This window comes from Chanodichthys erythropterus, chromosome 5, assembly GCF_024489055.1.
Source record: "Chanodichthys erythropterus isolate Z2021 chromosome 5, ASM2448905v1, whole genome shotgun sequence".
NCBI classification, from domain to species: domain Eukaryota; kingdom Metazoa; phylum Chordata; class Actinopteri; order Cypriniformes; family Xenocyprididae; genus Chanodichthys; species Chanodichthys erythropterus.
Genome location: NC_090225.1, coordinates 7,485,065 through 7,505,255, shown reverse-complemented (window position 1 = coordinate 7,505,255; position 20,191 = coordinate 7,485,065). Strand labels below are relative to the sequence as shown.

The window sequence follows — 20,191 nt, the reverse complement described above, 5'->3', positions numbered from 1 at the left end:
AGTCTTCCTGTGTTCACACACACTTCCCTCCTGACTAAGGAAATCTTGGGGAAAAAAACTATCTGCTCTGAATGAGATATAGCAAACTACTACTGAGATGTTTTAATACATATTTTTTGTTGTCTTGTTTGCAGAAATGAATACCACTTGCATTATATTCAAAAACTGATGTGTAGGATATATGAGGATGGTATTAGCAGCAAGTTTACAAATTTGATGGCCAGAAATGAGCTTTTTCTTGACAATTATTTGAATTCATTAGGAGAACACACTTTCTAATGGTGCGTTCACACCGGACGCGAATGAAGCAGTAAGCACGAGTGATTTACATGTTAAGTCAATGCAAAGACGCGAATTGACATCCTGCGGCGCGATTCGCGCGAATGAAGCGGTGCGAATGAATCGTGTGAATCGCGCAAGTTGAAAAATCTGAACTTTGCCGAATTTCCACGCCGCGTTAACCAATCAGGAGCTTGCTCTAGTAGTGACGTGACGTAGCGAGCTGAGGCAGAAATTTGAAACAACAATGGAGGACAAAATCATTGTCGCTGTACATCTTCATACATTTATAGAAAGAGAAATAAAAAGGATCGTGCGAGGAGGTCGGACAATCTGATAAATTGTAAAAAAACGGTCTTTACTCAATTTGAGCTATACATATATATTAAGACTACAAGCCAACTAAAGACGACCAATTGAGCTTATTCACTGTAATTTACAATTATTTCCCCACTGACAAGTTGTGTTTATTCAGAGGAAGTGTGCAGAAAGCAGTGGGAGAGTCTGGGACACATAAAGGAGCGGGAGAGCCCCTCACATGACGCGAATTCGCGTCTGTTGTGAAGGGATTTTCACGTGCGAGCAAGTAAACTCAAAATGCTCCAGGGGTCATTCAATGAAGGATTGCATTTGCTCAATAAATACATTGTTTTTTTTGCTTCTTGGTGCCTTTTGGAATTAGGATTCTCTCCTCTTGCTCAGCCTGACTTTTCCTGTCATTTGGAGGTTAATTTAAAGGGTTAGTTCACCCAAAAATGAAAATTCTGTCATTAATTACTCATCCTTGTGTGGTTCCACATCCGTAAGACATTCGTTCATCTTCGAAGATATTTTAAATTAAATCTGAGAGCTTTCTGTCCTTCCATAAAGAGATCTAACACAATTACCACTTTCAAGGTCCAGAAAGATATGAAAGACTTCATTAAAGAACTCTTGAATCCAGTGGTTTAACCTCGACTTTATGAAGCTTTGTTTGCGCAAAAAAACATAATTTACCACGTTATTAACGAAAATATTGATCTGCAATGCGCATTCACGACGCATGCGTGTTGTGTTCAGAGTCGCGCGTCAACTCAATGGACATGCGCGAGTGTTCGCAAGAGCACCACGTTTTGTGTTCACATGAGAGCTGACATTGTTGTGTGAACATGCTATGGTTAATATTATTTTGCAGGGCTCCAGACTGCTCCTAAAACTGTTGCATTTGTGACTAAAAATATTAATTTGCAAGTGATATTTTTGCCAGTAGCCTATCACATCATTTGTTGTGTTGACGTAATTAAATGAGATGCTGCATGTGAAAGTTTCACTGAGTCAAAGTGCCAAAATATGAACGGGTAGGGAAAAATATCACACCCCAAACAGACGCCAAAGAACTAGCGCTGATGAAAGCCGACTGTGTTGTCGCCTCGTGATGGCTCGAGAATCAATAATTCACTCTATGCGGGGGCTGTTTCACTGCATTATGTGAGATAGAGGTGGTCTTTATAAAAGAAGCACCTCACCTACTTAACTAAGAACGTTTCGGGAAACACATATTAACATTAAGGTGCAGCTTAAAGTATAATTTAAGAGCGACGTAGAGTTAAAAAGGTTTTGGGAAATCCAGCCCTGGACCTTGAAAGTGGTAGTTGCGTTGGATCTCTTTTGATGGGACAGAAACTTCTCAGATTTCATTAAAAAATATCTTCATTTGTGTTCCGAAGATGAACGAAAGTCTTACGGATGTGACATGAGGGGAGTGATAAATGATAGAATTTTCATTTTTGGGTGAACTAACCCTTTAATGTGTATAACTTGATTGGTCATACACAATAAAGGGTTCATTTACAGGTGACACCTTGACAGTCGACACAGTGCAGTGGTGTAGGGGCTGTTTACCAGCACTTTATAGATGGGCTGCTTGTGACTAATGAGGGCTGGGCAGCTTTTAAAAGCTCACCATATGGACAAGTTTCTGCAATTGGCAATCAAGTACATGTGAGGGAAGACCAATGATGGGAGAGTTCTGGGAAATGTTGTTGAGCCAAAAATGAAAGTTCTGTCATAATTTACTCACCTTCTTGTCTTACCAAATATGTATTATGTTTTTTTGTCTGTGGAACATAAAAGGAGAAATTTAGCAGAATGTCCAAGTTGCTCTTTTCCATACAATGAAAGTGGATAGAGTCAGCGGTGATCACTGTACAGGTTTGGAACAACGTAAAACCAAGTAAATCAATTTACATTTTTGGGTGAACTATCCCTTTAAGAAAATATATTAAACTCAGATTTTTTGTAAAGCAAATGATTTGTCAACGGGTAGGACATGATGAAACATGCTAGGATTAATTTTTGTATTAGTCACAAGAAGATTTTACATGTAAAATGCACTGTCACTTGTACCATTATCTTGCTTTCAGCAGTCGTCAGAATATTAACCAGATTCAGCTTTTATGTCCATTGTCAATGAGAATACCAAAACTCTATTGTCCGTTGATGCAAGCGTGAAGAAAACTGTCTCAAGGCAGCTGACTCACTGCACGACTCAAACCGATTTCCATCAGCCACCTCACTTGTTATCAAACAAAGCGCTGCAACAATACTCAGCCATCACAGGACACAGCAGGCGGACTTATTATGGATGGCTGCTTTAGACACATGCTCACAGAGAGCCGGTCAGTCTATTATGCAGGTTACACTTTGGAGTGAAGTTTTATCTAGAGTGAGGATTAGTTGAAATGTCTTAGTTTAGACCCGCATGGACTAGATTCACTTTCAGCTAAGCAAAAAGAAATAAATAAAAAAAGTATAGTAGTGATCAACGTAGATTTGTTGCTATTAATTTTAAAAAAGGAAGGGGTCACATTCATAGAAACTAAGTAATCCAGACAGACCAGTTTAACATTCAACGGCCATTAATTGAAAATATAACCTGTCTTACCACCTTTAGTTACTGCAAACAGTCATTTTATGTTGACTCAACAAGACAGACACAGGATACTGTCTTTTTCGGTGAAAAAATGCTCTCTCTCTCTCTCTCTCTCTCTCTCTATATATATATATATATATATATATCAAAATTCAGTTGAGCTGATCAGCACTCACTCTTAAGAGTCGGAACAAAGGAATATGTGAAAATTTATAATCCACCTCTATCCTATTTATTTATTTTACTATTTACTATTTAATTATTATTATTATAAAATACTAAATGTCTTATATATAGATTATATAAATAAAGTATATAAAATGTATTCTAATATAATATATATATATATATATATATATATAATAGATATATTATTTTAGATTATGATTTTAATAATAATTTGAAAAATAAAAAAATAAAATATATAAATTATATAAATATTAAATGTCATAAAAAATAATAAATATATTGTACAGTCAAACCAAAAATCATTCGGGCACTAGATATAATTTTCTTTTACTAGTGGGTGCAGGACACTATAGTTCATTTATGTAAGTGAGGATAGCAAAATAAAGTAAACTGTGACATATTATACCCAAAGATTATTCATACAGTGCACTTCCAGTAAAATTGATAAAAGTTTGGGACCAAAAATTATTCATACACTTTGACCTGACCATGTTTTGCTTAAGTGTTATCTGACATAATTAAGATTACTCTGACACAGTTTAACTCTGAGATCTTGTCATTTTATTACCATCTTTTTAAACTATAGTGAATGAACTGTAATAATGAATGAAATGTTCAAGGTGTCTGAATAAATTTTGGTTTGACTGTGTGTATATATATATATATATATATATATATATATATATATATATATATATATATATATATATATATATATATATATTAGTAATTCTAAAACAATGTATGTACACAGAGATGCATTAATAGTTAATTATATCAAAGATACAGTTGCATTTGTATCGGCCGACTCCCTGGTGTTTGTATTCAATAGCTGCGCTTGTGCTAAAAGTAGGTCTTTCGTTCCCTTGTCCTCATCTGACCTCCTCAGCCATATGTTTGTGTGTAGAAGTTGGTGTGTGCCGGCAGACTGGGCTGAACAGCACATCGTGTGACAGCTGCAGTGCAGCGGTGGAGGGTCTGCGGCTGCGCTGTCACATCCACTCTAAACGCGTCTCCATGGAGAGACAGAGAGCGTGACTGCTTGCCCTGAGGCGTCTGACATCCTCACAGAAAAAGGAGAGCGTGACGTGCCTTGCTGTGACGTCATTTATAAAAACAGCTGTGTGGCACCACGCTTAGTCATATGTAATTCGGCTTTGTTCCTCGTGTTATTTTTAACATGTTATCCTTGTTGCATTGCATCATGGATGGGCTAAGCTGTTTTATATTTGTATTTAGAATATTTTTATTCTGGATTTATTTTAACGTAAGAATAGAGGTAAATGCCCTATAAATGTAACAGGTTAATGTATCAGGTTATGTGTGATATTTATTGATTTTTTTATTTTTTATTCTTATTTAAGACATAAATGTGATGTTTGCAGCTCTTGTGATTGGAAAAACTTTAGACTAATAAATACATAAATATAAAAAATATACAGTACAATTCAAACTATTTTTAAATTATTATTTATTATTATATTTACTATTATTATTTTAAATTATTTATATATATATATATATATATATATATATATATATATATATATGAATGAGAGAGAGATCAAAATGCCTGCTAATGTACTTCTAAAAATAGTGAGTTTGCTTGCAAAGACCCTTTTTCCTATCAATATATTATAATAAATAATATATTAAATATAATTAATGTATTTATAATTTCTTTCTACATATAAGATTGTTGAAAGATGATGTACAATTCAAATAAATATTTAAAAATACAATTCTAACAATTTTAAATAGATTATTATGTATTATTTTTAATTATTATTAATCCATTTCTAAATGATATATTTAGAAATAAATTATAATTAGTTATTCCACATAATGCACCGTTGATATAATAAGATCAAAATACTTCCTATAATGTGCCTGGGAACTTTTGTGTGCTTCTAAAAATAGCGAGTTTGCTAGCAAAGAGCCTTTTTCCTCCCTCCTCCGCTGGCTTTGAACTCCAGTCCGGTGTCGTGAGTGTCCGAACCACAGCTTAACGTTCTCCCTCGTGCGTACTTGTAGAGTAAGAAACCACATAGGGGATCCTTTGTTTAGGAGGGTCTAGGCATGGCTGATACATTTACAAGCCGCTAGAGTCCCTACGCGATTGGCTGACGGGCTGCTGTCTGCGTCTGCGAGAGGCATGCGTCGGGTGTCTGCGGCAGCGGCTGTCCAAAGTCTCTCTCCTCTGCACTGATCATGCAAACCTGTGCTGCTCGCGCTGCATCTGCCACTACGGCCACTTATTCTTCTGAAGCTGAGGGAGGCAAGATGGCTACCTTTTAGGATTATGCTGCCCAAAATTGAGGGTCTGCCTCTGAGGAATGAGAAGGTACAACCCCAGACTGGCTTTTAATGGCTATTGTCTCAAACAGATGCTCCGAGGAGAGTGTGTGCGCTGGGATCTTTGTGCGCTCATGTGTGTGTGTGTGTGTGTGTGTGTGTGTGTGTTTATGCTCTTGTTGTCAGTGCTGCATCAGTAATGTGGCTCAGCTAATGTTTTGGTTCTTCTTTCAGATAGGGTGCAAGGATATTTCCAAACCACGGAAAAAAAAGCGAGGTTCTAAGGTAATAGACCTCTATGTTTTGGTTTGCTTTGCTTAAGTTTTTAGGCACAAAAAATGTTTTGTGCTCTCCAGTTCTTTTGATGCAGCATCCGAAATCAGTGTCTTAAGAGTTTCATCTTGGCTGAAGGGGCAGCCATGAGTGTGTGTTCACCTGCGCCGTGAGTTTTTTCTCTGTAGTAAAGTTCTGAAACAGGAAAGCAGCAGCGTATGAATGAAGAAACCTCATAACTTCAGAGAAACTACACACGCGCTCCAGGAAGGAAGCGTGCGTTTTTAGAATTCGTGTAATAGCGAGAGCTCGGCGCTGTGAAAAAGAGTGCACACAAAGCGGTTTGAGCAAAACTACTGGCCTTTGATGTGTTCAAAGGGGGTTCGTAACTGAGCAACATGGCATAAAGATGCACTTTCGGGCTTTCGGAATGATCGTTAACTTTTTTTGGGTACCTGCTAAATTATAAAGACATGATAAAAGATGCTGTTTGCGGCGTGTGTAATATTTCTACCCTTCGTGCTATTCACTCATAGCTGTGTTTTGTGGTTTTGATTGAGCGTGCGGTGTGGAAGCTCTTGGGTGAGATACACGGGATGTCAGGTCTCTCCTCCTCTCGCTCTGTTTGGGTTGGAAACTCCCCTTCTGCTATAACTTTCCCTGGTAACGCTTCCTAAGGGAGGCTTCTTAGGATTTTGGCAGTACGTGCGCTGTTGCTAGGGGTGTGTGTGTCTGGGGGAGCTGTTACTACAATGAAAAGGAGACAGAGTCAAGTGTGACTTTTTTGAGTTTTCAAGGCTTCAGACACAACAAATCAAGAACAAAGCTGCAGAGGCACTGCTGTGAGAGACTAACGTCTGACGTGCTGAGAATGAGCAAACCGTCCCTCTTAATGTCTGATTATGTTTTCAATAAAAAGCACATTTTGTACTGTGTGTTTTAGGATGTTGTAATGTACGCTTGTTTTTGACCCAAATGACTTTAAAAGAAGTATGCAGCCGTCTGAAGAGATTTGTTCGCTTTCTTGATACACATTCCTGCTTTATTTATAAACATAAAAGTTTTGCACACTGTTACCATGATACTGTAATTTGAGCAGTTGGTTGTTGTAGGTCTGCTTATAATCAGTCCCAGACGTATCTGTGGAGTTTTTTCACATTTTCTGCTGAATTTTCTGTGGATTTTAATGGATTAAAAGATGAAATGTGTTAACAGAGGTGAGAGTACTACACCCTTATTAGTAGCTGAATCGAATTTACTACCTGCATTCAGATTTATCATTATAATTCAGTTCAGTCCTATGTTCATAATAAAAAATCAGTTTGAATGTCCGATGTATTATCCTGTCCTTTTAACAGTTAAGGGGTTTTCCCATGACTGACAGCACTAGTCAAAGCATTTGTCAGTTGCGTCTTGTTCTGTGTTCACAACAATTCAGTCTTTTCAATGTAAAAGTCTTCGCTACTGACTGACACACTCATAAAGACAGTGTTTGCCGCCATCAAATGGTGTAATAATGTAACTTCTGTTGCTGTTCACGGTCAGGGACTATTTTTTTCCAGCGGAAGGAAGGCTTTTATTGAGTTTACATCATGAAAGACATATTTTTGGCTTTAATATTTGTATTGTGTGGTAACCGTTTTATAAAAGCAATATGGTACTTGAGGCTAGTGCTATATCGTGAATAAGTCACTGCTGAAGGGGTTGCAGGCACTCTGCTTCACGTCGTACCTAACAATGCCCTTCAGCCATGACTTATTCATGATACAGCGCAGCCTCGAGTACCTTATTGCTTACTTATATTACATCTTTTTTCTTATATCTTTTATTATATTGCTATTGCTCCTAGTGTTTTCAAAAGTAACGACTTCAGTACCAAGTCAGTACTGAAATTTTTAAAATGTGGTGCTTTGATCGCTGTTGAGCGGATTCGTAATATGTCTGTGATACAATGATCAACGCACGGGAGCGTTTGAAAGAACACAGAAGTGTTTGAAAGCGTCTTATCCATTTCGCTGTTAGACGCCTTCTTTCAAATGCTCCCGTGTGTATCTTTGTATCATTGATGTCTATTTATAACATGTTTTTGAAGCGTTGATCATTGTAGCCAATCACAGACTTATCTGATGAGCACGTGAACACAGTGGCCAATCAGAGGTGTTTATGAATCCGCTCAACGGCGCTCAAAGCGTTGCGTTTTTAAAATTTTAAAGTTGGTAATTTTGACAACACTAATTGTTGCCATATAATATACAAGCAATAAGCCACCCAAAGCAGTGAATTACAGTGATTTTACCATGGTTCTTTACGCATCACTGTAATGCACAGCCTCAAGTGGCTTATTGCTTTTCAAGCAATGTTACATTTTGCCAAGGTTATTTCAGATACAGCAGATATCTCTCTATGGCACATTTTCACTTTTTATATTACATTTTCCAGTCAACAAGTCAAAAAGATGTCACAGTATTTAATTTGACCTGTAATTAGTTGGCCTACTGATTTTTATGTTAAATTAGATGGAATAATTGGCTCCAACTCTTTTGACGCTCTGTTACAGTGTCTATCTATCATCTATCTTTATCATCCATCTACAAAATTCTGGTTTTAACTGCAAGCTTTTCCTAGAAAATGACTGAAAACTCGAGCTCAGGTCTGGCAGTGCTGTCTTTCTTGTCGTTTACTTTGCAAGTTTACCCAGAATTTGCACAAACAAATGACATCTAATTTGCAGCCTTCATGTCTGTAGAGTCTCCTTTTCATTGTGTTTTCAAAGTGTTGCTCATGTTCTACTGAATTAAACCTCAGATGATCATCAGACAAGAGCAGGTTGCTGATAAAAACAAAAATTTGGGCTTCTGCAATGCAGGAAGCTAAAGATCTAAACATTTACACGGGCCTCCCATTAAGTCCCCATCCAAACTACTTTGTTATTGAAAGGAGTTTTACTCAGCATCTGATGCTGACCGCTTTTGTTTCAGTACTGGATGGAAACATCAGAGGAGCCGATTACCATTCTCTTCCTATTCCCCCCAGTAATAACAGTTGCAGCGGCTGCCAAGTTATTGCCTCACTGTTGTTTCGACCCCTCTATTGCATCAGCCCTCTTCTGGCATAAGTGTTAATGATACATGAAGGAGTTTTCCTGAATACTACGTTGTTGGTGCTGCTGAAATTATTTACACACTGCACTAAGAGACAAATTTAACTTTCCTAAATACAAAAAAAAAAAAAACTATGAAAACCACAGTTCTTCACAAAGTGACTGACTGACTCCTGCAAGTATTTAATCATCTCATGCACACTGCTTTACGCGGGTAGTAAAATTGTGTTTTATTAGAGGTACTTAGGCTACAGTAAGGCAGGCGTGCTGTGAAGACTCTCACACTCTGTTTTTTTTCTCTTCATTGCCTCTTTTTTTATTTTCTTGTATAGAAAAACAATTATGAGGCTATAATGAGCGTTTCCAATAATGTTCACATTGTGGTATATATAAACTAAACCTGGTATTAAAATACGTTCTGGTCGATTGGCTCACAAGTAGACGAGAGAGACACATTCCCGTTGACACCTGGTGTTTTAATCCGTCTCTTTTGTCCACTTTTGACCACTTCTGTCCTGATTTCTTCGAGGGGAGGGTCTGTGGGTGGGTAAATGTATGGGCCTTTTCAGATCTTTCGATCTAACGGATGAAATAAGCTTGCACAATTTACATATGAACGTGAAAGGAGAAAACATACAGAGCAGCAGCTATCAATTCTGCTCTGACAGCCGCAAAACCACGCAGAACACTGTGAGTGTGTGTTAGAAATCAGGAATGGTGAGAGAACATTGTGTTTGGTATGTTTTTTGTCTTCAAACCAATGTCTGGCTAACACGCTTCCCATAATGTTTACGCTATGAAAGCAATCTGGTCGAATGCGTTTTGGAAGTGGTTGTAAGTGGACAAGCTCAAAACATTTTAGACCCCGTTTACACCTGTATTTAGCGTCGTCCACTTGTGATCCGATCAACCAAAACGCATCTTAATACTGGGTGTAAACAGGGCCACAAAGATCATGGGTTCGATTCCCATGGAATGCATGAACCGGTAAAATGTACATCTCGAATGCATATCTTGGATATTGTGATGAACCTAAACACTCTTAAGAACACAAAACGCAGTCAACAAACACATTCACATAAGGCATACTGAAAGAAATGACAAAATAAAAACTTTCATTGCACATTAAAGCTACAATATGTACATTTTGGCTTTCTAGCAGTTAATGGATATGATGTAACAGGTCTAAAATATAAATGATTATTATAGGTTTATCAAAGTATATTTGGGTAATGTAGCCATGGTTTGGAACATGTTTTTTTTTTTCGTACTCTCTCATTAATAAAATTTTGTTATTTTGCAGTTAATCATGTCCTTTGACCTGTATATAAATTCTTCAGCTAATGTTGTTATTATGGTGAATTAATTAATCAGCATATAGTGAATATTAGATAAATGCATATTAACAGTGATAGGACAGAGTTGATCAGCTATAGGATGTTCATTTGCTAATGTAAACTATATTCTTGTGAGTAAATTGGGCTTTCTATTACCTCAAGAATGTATTAAGTTTAAGACAGTGATGTCTTTTGTAAACTTGTTTCAGTGGACATTTTGCATTTCTTTTATTGTAATATGATGAATTAAAGGAACACTCCACTTTTTTTGAAAATAGGCTCATTTTCCAACTCCCCTAGAGTTAAACAGTTGAGTTTTACCATTTGCAAATCCATTCAGCTGATCTCCGGGTCTGGCGGTACCACTTTTAGCATAGCTTAGCATAAGTTTTACCAAAGAGTTTTGATATTTTTCCTATTTAAAACTTGACTCTTGTGTAGTTCGTGTACTAAGACTGGCAAAAAATTAAAATTAGAAATTTTCTAGGCATGTGATTTTCTAAGCATCTCGCTCAAAAATGACCAAAGAGTTTCAATATTTTTCCTATTTAAAAAATGAAAATGAAAATGAAAAGTTGCGATTTTCTAGGCCGATATGGCTAGGAACTCTCATTCTGGCGTGATAATCAATAATTCATTTTTTAAATAGGAAAAATATCGAAACTCTGGTTATTTTTGAGCGAGATGCTAACGGTCTAATCAGATTCAATGAACTATGCTAAGCTATGCTAAAAGTGGTATCGCCAGAACCGGAGATCGGCGGAATGGATTCGAAAACGGTAAAACTCAACTGTTTAACTCTAGGGGATTTGGAAAATGAGCCTATTTTCAAAAAAAGTGGAGCGTTCCTTTAAATGTTACTTTTGTTTTTGAGTTGTTTTCATGTATTGCTTAATCACCCCAAGTTCTGTGCCATGATCCACTGTGGCACCAGCTGTCATAAGTTGCAATTACCAGTTGCAGTATGTATTGCTTCACACCACAGCCAAAACATGCTGAAGCATCTCTATATTTTTCCACTGCAGGTTGAGTCAGAGGCAAACTCAGTAAATGGCACAAGCTCAGAGCAGATGGAGGAGACCTGTACGGCACCAGAGGAAGAGGCACATTACATATCCTTAACACACAATGTTCCACCTGATGTTCACACGCCTCTCCAGCATGGCTTGTTACCAGCACCTCCTGGAACGGATCCCAGGACCACTGATGTACTTCTCCCTTACACCATCTCTCTAACCTCTCATAATGGTGCTGAACACATGAAACCAAACACTGAGAGACATGTGGATCCCACCGAGCCACATGCCACATTCCATAGATCTACGTTTAATAAAAGTCACGAACCTGAGGCAGTTCAAGAACAGATCATTCCTCTGAAGAAGATCAAACTGGAGGAGCAATGGGTTGAGATTGATGACCAGCCCTCAAAGCACTTAGAATCTAGCGAGTGCTACGAGGATGCTTTATCTACACTAGCAGCTGTGGTCTGCTTCTCCAGTACGGAAAGGAAAAGTCTAGAGGAGAGGCTTTTTGGGCCTCAGGCCTCAGATATGTGTTTAAAAACTGAGCCGAAAGAAGAACCATATCAGTGTCAGTTAAATCAAGGAGAAAGTCCAGAAGAACCTCCTCAGAATGATAACATTGCACTATCTTTACCCAGTGTTCAGTCTCTGGTCCAGCATAGGAATATTAGCGTTGATCAGGCTATAGCTATTGAGGCCTTGACCCAACTGGCAGCTACCCCACAAACAGTGCCCTGTGAAACTGAAAACCATAGTCAGGACGCTCAGCGAGAAACATCTACATACTCTGCTTCAAGCAACCACATACCTCTTCGAGAGGCTAAACCAGTTTCAGATGTTTTCTCTAACAAGGTCTCGGTAATCAGTTCATCATTGCACCAGACTTCTGTCATCCGCAGCCCTCCAAACTGGCCAGCCAACTTCACCCAAAGTCAAAGTGAGCGCTGTGCCTCTACTCCAAGAAAACTTTCCTTGAAGGATCTTCTGGTGGCCAGCTCAGAATGTGAAAAGCTATCATATACCACGGAAAACCGAAGAAACGGCCAAGCACTTTGTAAAGCTGACAGGTTAGAAGGCACTTTTAAGAAGTATAAGCATGGAGAAGCGACTCCCATCTCGAGAAAGAGGGACGAGGAGGAAGTTGCGGCTCAATTGGTGCAGCTTGCTTTCATGATTGAATCGAGGCAGATGCAAGTCTCGGAAAACAGTCCCCCGAAAGGTTTGCCTACTCAGACAATGAAATACAATCATAATTATTTGGGGCAGCACTTGAAAAAGCAAAGGAAACCTAAAATGACACCATCAAAACCTAGGATGTCTAAGAAGAAAGCTGCCGAGATTGATGGCAATCATTGTAGGATTCCGTTGGCCAAGAGGACGCCCAACAGGAAAACCCCACTCAAGGCCACGATTCAGAAAGCCATTTTACAACAAAAGATGAGGTTCCAGCACAAGAGGAGTCCGTTTCTTCCACAAGCTCAGATAGACCTGAAAAAATACATTGCGGAGGCTCATCACGAGAACAGGCAACTCTTATACTACAACAACTCTCTGAAAAAAGAGCACTTGGACATTGTAGGTTCTGGTAAGCAGAACGGCTATCACTTTAAATATGAACATGGAGCTCAAAGTCATTCTTTACCGCCACCAAACGGACTCTTTCACAGTCATACAAATGACCATCTTGGTGCTAGCCAGTGGCCGAAGCATGAATGTGAACAACAAATGATTTCTCAGGTATCGAAAAACTACGATGTGCTAAATCATGGTGCTAAACAACAACCTCAGCAAACCATGGCCAGTGAACCCTGTAAAGACTTGCCGCAAAGCCCAGGGATGTACCATAAAGCAAACGGCTTAAATGATCATCAGCACTTGCACACGAATCAAAATGGGTTTTACAAAGTGGAGAAGTCTGGAGGTGTTACGGTGTTGTCCACATCCAACGTGCATTTGGAGAATGGTGACGTGGCGTACGCTGGAGAACAGACTCCCACCAAGCACACGCTCAACAACTTTTTGGATTCTCCAATGAGGTTCTTGGACACACCAACCAAGAATCTCCTCAACACCCCCTCTAAACAATCCACAGAGCTGCCCTCCTGTGACTGTGTCGGTAAGTCAAATTAGCCATATCATAACTTGAAATTATAGTTTGCAAGAAGTTCTTTCAATTCATCTATGGCCACAATTTGCCTCTACAGAACATATAATTGAGAAAGAGGAGGGTCCGTACTACACTCACCTTGGATCTGGCCCGAATGTAGCAGCAGTGAGAGAGATGATGGAGAACAGGTAAAGTGGATCTCAACTGCTATGTTTACATGCAATAATGTTTTCACTGGCTCCAACACAAAAAAAATAAGTAACTTTTTTATTTATTTAAATGCATCATTTAAATTATATTTACACGTATACCTAAAAAAAAATGTATCAATGATAAGTGAAAATCACTAAAGTAAAATCACAAGTAAAATTACTAAAAACCTTCCTTCCGCCGAAAAAAATAGTCCCTGACCGGGAACAGCAACAGAAGTTAGATTATTACGCCATTAGATGGCGGCAAAGACTGTCTTTATGAATGATTCACTCAATCGCAAAGACTTTTATATTGAAAAGACTGAATTGCTGTGAACACGGAACAAGACGCAGCTGACAAATGCTTTGACTAGCGCTGTCAGTCACGGGGAAACCCCTTAACTGAAAGGAAAAGATATTGCAGCTGATATTTAAACAGATTTTTTATTATGAACATAGGACTGACCTGAAGGAAAATGCTAAATCTGAATGCAGGTAATAAACTTGCTCACTCCATCTCTTTCTCACAGTACACTTCTACATAATACAGTAAGATTCAATGAACAATATCAATTGAGAACAGTTTACGCTGCAAAGAGCGGATGCTAAGGATGTTGTGTAGTGATACACAGAACCGTTGGGTGAAGCGGTCATAACCGTGTTTTATCTTGAATAAAACACAGCTATTGACCAATCATAATCAAGGACAGGAACTAACCATTTTATAAATTTAGTTTTTTAATTTTAAATGTATAATTTTTACATTTATTGCTTACCTTTTACCTTGGGTGTATCAAATGTCAAATTCCCCATCTTTCTCCTGATCCCTGTTTTCTCTACAAAGCCAAATATTAAAATGTAGAACTGTATTTTGGAATGTTGGGAAACTTTGTAATATGTGGAGAAACATTTATAGCTTAATATTTATCCTAATTTTTTTTTTTTTATATATATATATATATTTAAAAAGTAATAACATTATTATTTAATATTAATTATTATTAGTATTGCATTTTTTAAAACAGTTTTCTTTACAAATACAGTTTTTTTTGATAACCAGACTTCTCCTATTGATCTATTAGTAAAGTGAATTGCTGATTATTAGGTTGCATGTAAATGTAGCTAATTTGTTTGCGTCATTAAATACTAAAACTCTAGCTTGGCAACCAACTCATACTGAGTGTGTAACCCAGTTGTGCAATGTTTTTGACATACAGAGTATTCAGAGTACAGAGAAGTATAAATGTAGCTATAGACTTCTCTGCATTCAATCTGCAACCACAGATGCGTTTTTAGCAGAAACACACTTTCATGCTCTCTAGAAGAAGAAACAGGAAGCCCATAACTAGGTTCAAGGGGCCCATAGAGTGATTCTCACCACAGAGGTTGAGAGGTTACTACTGAACTGCTATAATTATTGAAGTCTGATGTTGTGGCGATACTATTTCCCATCACCCGTGCTGTGCATCCAAAAGTATGACACTTGCAGTGTTTGCAAGGGAACACTGTATTGATATTTCTTAAACTTTCTTGTTAGAGTTTCTTGTTTCAGACCCCTAACCCTAAATATTATAAATAATATAACCCATCTTACTATCTGCATACTGAATTTTAACTAATTAAAATTGCATATAGTTTTGAAAAAATAAAAAATAAAAAAATCTGAATTTCAAAATGTTTCTCTTAAAAAACAAAAAAATAATAATGTAGGTAGCTACCTTTATATATTGTATGATGGGGGTCTGTTGCAAAGGGATCATCATATTCCTTTGCAATAAAAAGTTTGAAAACTCCTGTGTTAAAGTGCTTAGAATACACATAACTCAATGTACTTTTTTCATCACAGATACGGTGAGAAAGGCAATGCAGTCCGTGTGGAGGTTGTGGTATTTACTGGTAAAGAGGGGAGGAGCTCACAGGGTTGCCCAATCGCCAAGTGGGTGAGTGACCTATATGAAATATGAAGAAGAGCTTGCAAAATGTCTGTTTCTTCATATACAGTGTGCACATGTGTTGAATTCTGCAGATCATACGCCGAGGAAGTGAGGAAGAGAAGTTGTTGTGTCTTGTGCGGCAGCGTGCTGGTCACTGCTGTCAGAACGCGGTGGTAGTCATTCTCATCCTGGCCTGGGAGGGGATCCCACGCAGTGTGGCTGACAGGCTGTACCAGGAGCTCACACAGACTCTCTGCAAATATGGCTCGCCCACTAGCCGCCGCTGTGCCCTCAATGAGGAGTGAGTCACAAGTAACATACGGACAGAGTGTGTGGGAATGATTCACGTACACACTCCCTCACACAAATACAAAAGAACATTTGGAGGTTGCTATTGATGAAGTGTTTGTGAAGTACTTTTCTTTAAGCTTTTACACCACAACTCCTTCGCATCATCATTTTGTAACTGTACATTACACTGAAAAGACCTGGCTAGTTTAGTTGTATGTCAAAAAAGTTAAAGAAGCCCTATTATGCCTTTTCACATTTTCAACTTTCTTTAGTGTGTTATTCATGCTGTTTGAGCATAAACAAGATCTGCAAAGTTACAAAGCACAAAGTCCACTCCAAAGGAAGTTATTCTCTATATCAGTAAGCACTTTTTCTGAACTCCCTGAAACACCTCGATTGTATTCTTACCGTTACCGTATCCCTCATTTAAAGTCCCCCTGTAGTCAATAATTTTATCCCTTAAAACTCATCTTTGATCACTAAAATGACATATTTAAAAAAAAATTCTGTGAACATAATTTCATGCCTTAAAATAGCTTGAATGTTACTCTACACCATTGCTTCATTTAGTATACAGAGACCATGAATATGCAAATTAGTCTCCGCCTCCACCCAATCACGTGAGCTCAGAATACCTGATCCACTCATTCAACTTTACTGTAGTAAACGCTACACGATGGCAAGGAAATACTGGTTTAATTCAGCCGTATATGTTTGAACCAGAAACTGATTCAGAAGAAGTGGAAGAGTGAATTACACAGAGACGTCTACAAATCAATGTATCAGAATGGTAATGCGTTTTATTTATCACTCTCTACAATGTCAGACTTATAGAGGTAATTGATATGATTAGCCTTTTGCTTGACTATTTTAACAAAGCTAATGTTACGAAAACCATGTTTCCTCCGTTCACAATCTCATTGTCAAACAGATGCCCTCTAAAAATCGGCATCCTTAGAAACACTTTGAGCAACTTCGAACATCAGTGGAGAAAGGCATATAGTTCATCATAACATTGTAATATACATCATATACATAATTCACCCACTATATTGCTATTTTTCTTATGAACAGAAAAATATACAGATAACCTGGCTTCTCTTGAGACCCCCCTGCTTCGCAGCATAATTAATGATATGCTAAAGTCCGCCCGCACATTGACGTGATTGGTTAAAACATATTTGTGACAGAGAACAAGGATGATTTCAACCCATGTTTTTGAGTCACTGCAGTTTTAAACAGAAAATACTGTGAATAATGAATTTGCACATGGTTTGTCTTAAAGCATATTAAAAACACCACATAAACATATAAACAACATTAAAAACTTGATTTACACCACAGGAGCTCTTTAAATAATTCTTTCCCAGGGCATACACAAAAAAGGGGGGTGAGGCTTGGTTGAGTTGAGTTGAGTTATTAGTGTGTTAAAACACATGCTAATGGTGAGGGCGTGACATTCCTGAAACACACTCAAAGTGGTTGACCAATCACAACATGTTGGTCCAGTTAACCAGAGCATATTGCGCTTTTTGGAAGAAGGGGCTTCGTAGAGACAGGAACTAAACTGAGCATTACTGACAGAGTGGGAAGAGAGGTGCTGCAACAATGTGAAATATGTGAAAAGTGTTTTTTGAACATTCAAGCATGAAAATCTATTCTAGTAGACCCCAAAAACAAAATCAAGACTTTGTAAAAAGGCATAATATGACCTCTTTAATATAGTGGTGAAATAATGTCATTTTCTGTTAAATAATAGCACCACCAGCAAGTTCTGTATTGTGGTATATTATTGCACTGTAACTTACCTCATCTTCTTCATCTCTCCTGTTAGTCGTACCTGTGCATGTCAGGGCCTGGACCCAGAGACCTGTGGTGCCTCTTTCTCCTTTGGTTGCTCCTGGAGTATGTACTTCAATGGCTGCAAGTTTGCACGAAGTAAAACGCCCCGGAAGTTCAGACTGCAGGGAGACTGTCCTGAGGAGGTGAGCACTAGATGGTCTCGTTGGAGATATACTCTCAGTCCATTGATTTTCAACATTGGCACACTGGAAATGTGTGAAGAAAGGCTTTGTTCTGGATCATTATACTGGTTTTCAAAATCCTGCCAACAAGCCATAGTAACTTTAAATGAGATGTGCAACTCTCATGAGAATATCCTGTGTGAGTATACCTGAATTACCTTCTTTACCTGAACCAGTTTAACCTGTTGCCATCTAGTGGCTCTAAGTAATAAAGTTAATAATAAATCACTAACACTCACACTTAAATCAAGGGGCAAATCCGTAGAACAGTTGCATGACTTTTGTGTGGATTTCATTGCAAAAACTCACACAATAAAGTTTAACCAGATGCAAAATGTGCATTGAAATAGTGCTGTGGCATTGAATATTGAACAGGTGCCTGATTTGCATTGGTGGAGAGACGCTCTGTTTTTATTGCAAATGTACCGTGAAAATCGAATATAAACAATAACAGTGGTCGCAATGCACAGAGCTTTTGCTGCATGAAATTATGTGTAACATTATGGGTAACGCTTTACAATAAGGTCTCATTTGTTAACATTAGTTATGTACTAACTAACATGAACTAACAATGAGAAAAACATTTGTCACAGTATTTAGTAACCTTTGTTAATATTACTTAATAAAAATATTCACGTTCATGTTAGTTCACCTTGCATTTACTAATGTTAACAAATACAGCTTTTGATTTTAATAATGTATTAGTAAACATAATAGTAAACACAAATTAACATTAACTAAGATTAATAAATGCTGTAGAAGTATTGTTCATTCTTAGTTCATGTTAACTAAAGTAGTTAACTAATGTTAACTGATGTAACCTTATTGTAAAGTGTTAATCGTCAAGATTTTTTTTCCTAATTAGTACTTTTATTCAGCAAGGATGCATTCAATTGTTTAAAAGTGCAAGAAAAGACATTTATAATTTTAAAAAAGGTTTCTGTTTCAAATAAATGCTGTTTTGAACTTTCAAAAATAGAGTCATGTATCAGGGTTTCTATACAGTTATTAAGCAACACAACTGTTTTCAACATTGATGATAATAAGAAATGTTTCTGAACAGCAAATCAGCATATTAGAATGATTTCTGTAGGATCATGTGACACTGACGACTGGAGTAATGATGCTGAAAATTAAGCTTTGCCATCACAGGAATAAATTACATTTTCAGATATATTAAAATAGTAAAAAATCATTTCAAATTGCAATAAGATTTCACAATGTTACTGTTTTTACTGTATTTTTGAATCAAATAAATGCAGCCTTGGTGAGCATAAGAGACGTCATTTAAAGGTGCCCTAGAATTAAAAATTGAATTTACCTTGGCATAGTTGAATAACAAGAGTACAGACATACAGTGAGTCTCAAACACCATTGTTTCCTCCTTCTTATATAAATCTCATTTATTTAATAGACCTCAGAAGAACTGGCAAATCTCAACATAACACTGACTGCTACGTAACAGTCGGGATCATTAATATGTATGACCCCAATATTTGCATATGTCAGCTCATGTTCAAGGCATTACACAAGGGCAGCCAGTATTAACGTCTGGATCTGTGCACAGCAGAATCATCAGACTAGGTTAGCAAGCAAGGACAATAGTGAAAAATGGCAAATGGAGCGATAATAACTGACATGATCCATGATAACATGATATTTTTAGTGATATTTGTAAATTGTCTTTCTAAATGTTTCGTTAGCATGTTGCTAATGTACTGTTAAATGTTATTAAAGTTACCATCGTTTCTTATTGTATTCACGGAGACAAGAGCCGTCGTTATTTTCATTTTTTAAACACTTGCAGTCTGTATAATGCATAAACACAACTTCATTCTTTATATATCTCTTCAACAGTGTGTATTTAGCCACGGATCACTATCAAACTCGTTCAGAATCAAATGTATACATCCAAATAAATACTATACTTACGCAATTAGACATGCTGCATGACGAACACTTTGAAAAGATCCATTTTGAGGGTTATATTAGCTGTGTGAACTTTGTTTATGCTGTTTAAGGCAGTCGCGAGCTCGGGGGGCGGGGACTACGAGAATTTAAAGGGGCCGCAGCCTGAATCAACGCATATTTAATGATGCCCCAAAATAGGCAGTTAAAAAAATGAATAAAAAAAATCTATGGGGTATTTTGAGCTGAAACTTCACAGACACCTTAGACTTATATTACATCTTTTGAAAACACGTTCTACAGCATAATAAATATATAAAATAAATAAAA

General features: G+C 37.5%; 1 protein-coding gene across 4 annotated transcripts in view; it reads left to right on the top strand.

The window, feature by feature from the left end:
* tet1 (tet methylcytosine dioxygenase 1) overlaps nt 1–20,191 on the top strand; it is a 55,172-nt gene that overhangs the window by 21,827 nt on the left and 13,154 nt on the right. For 3 of the 4 annotated variants that reach the window (XM_067385850.1, XM_067385851.1, XM_067385849.1), the window contains exons 3-7: nt 11,410–13,522; nt 13,611–13,701; nt 15,551–15,644; nt 15,731–15,939; nt 17,764–17,914. In XM_067385850.1, coding sequence (XP_067241951.1) covers nt 11,410–13,522; nt 13,611–13,701; nt 15,551–15,644; nt 15,731–15,939; nt 17,764–17,914 — 2,658 coding nt within the window. Of the gene's footprint in view, nt 1–5,882; nt 5,960–11,409; nt 13,523–13,610; nt 13,702–15,550; nt 15,645–15,730; nt 15,940–17,763; nt 17,915–20,191 lie in introns of those variants that run through there. The other variant, XM_067385852.1, reaches the window with a different exon arrangement.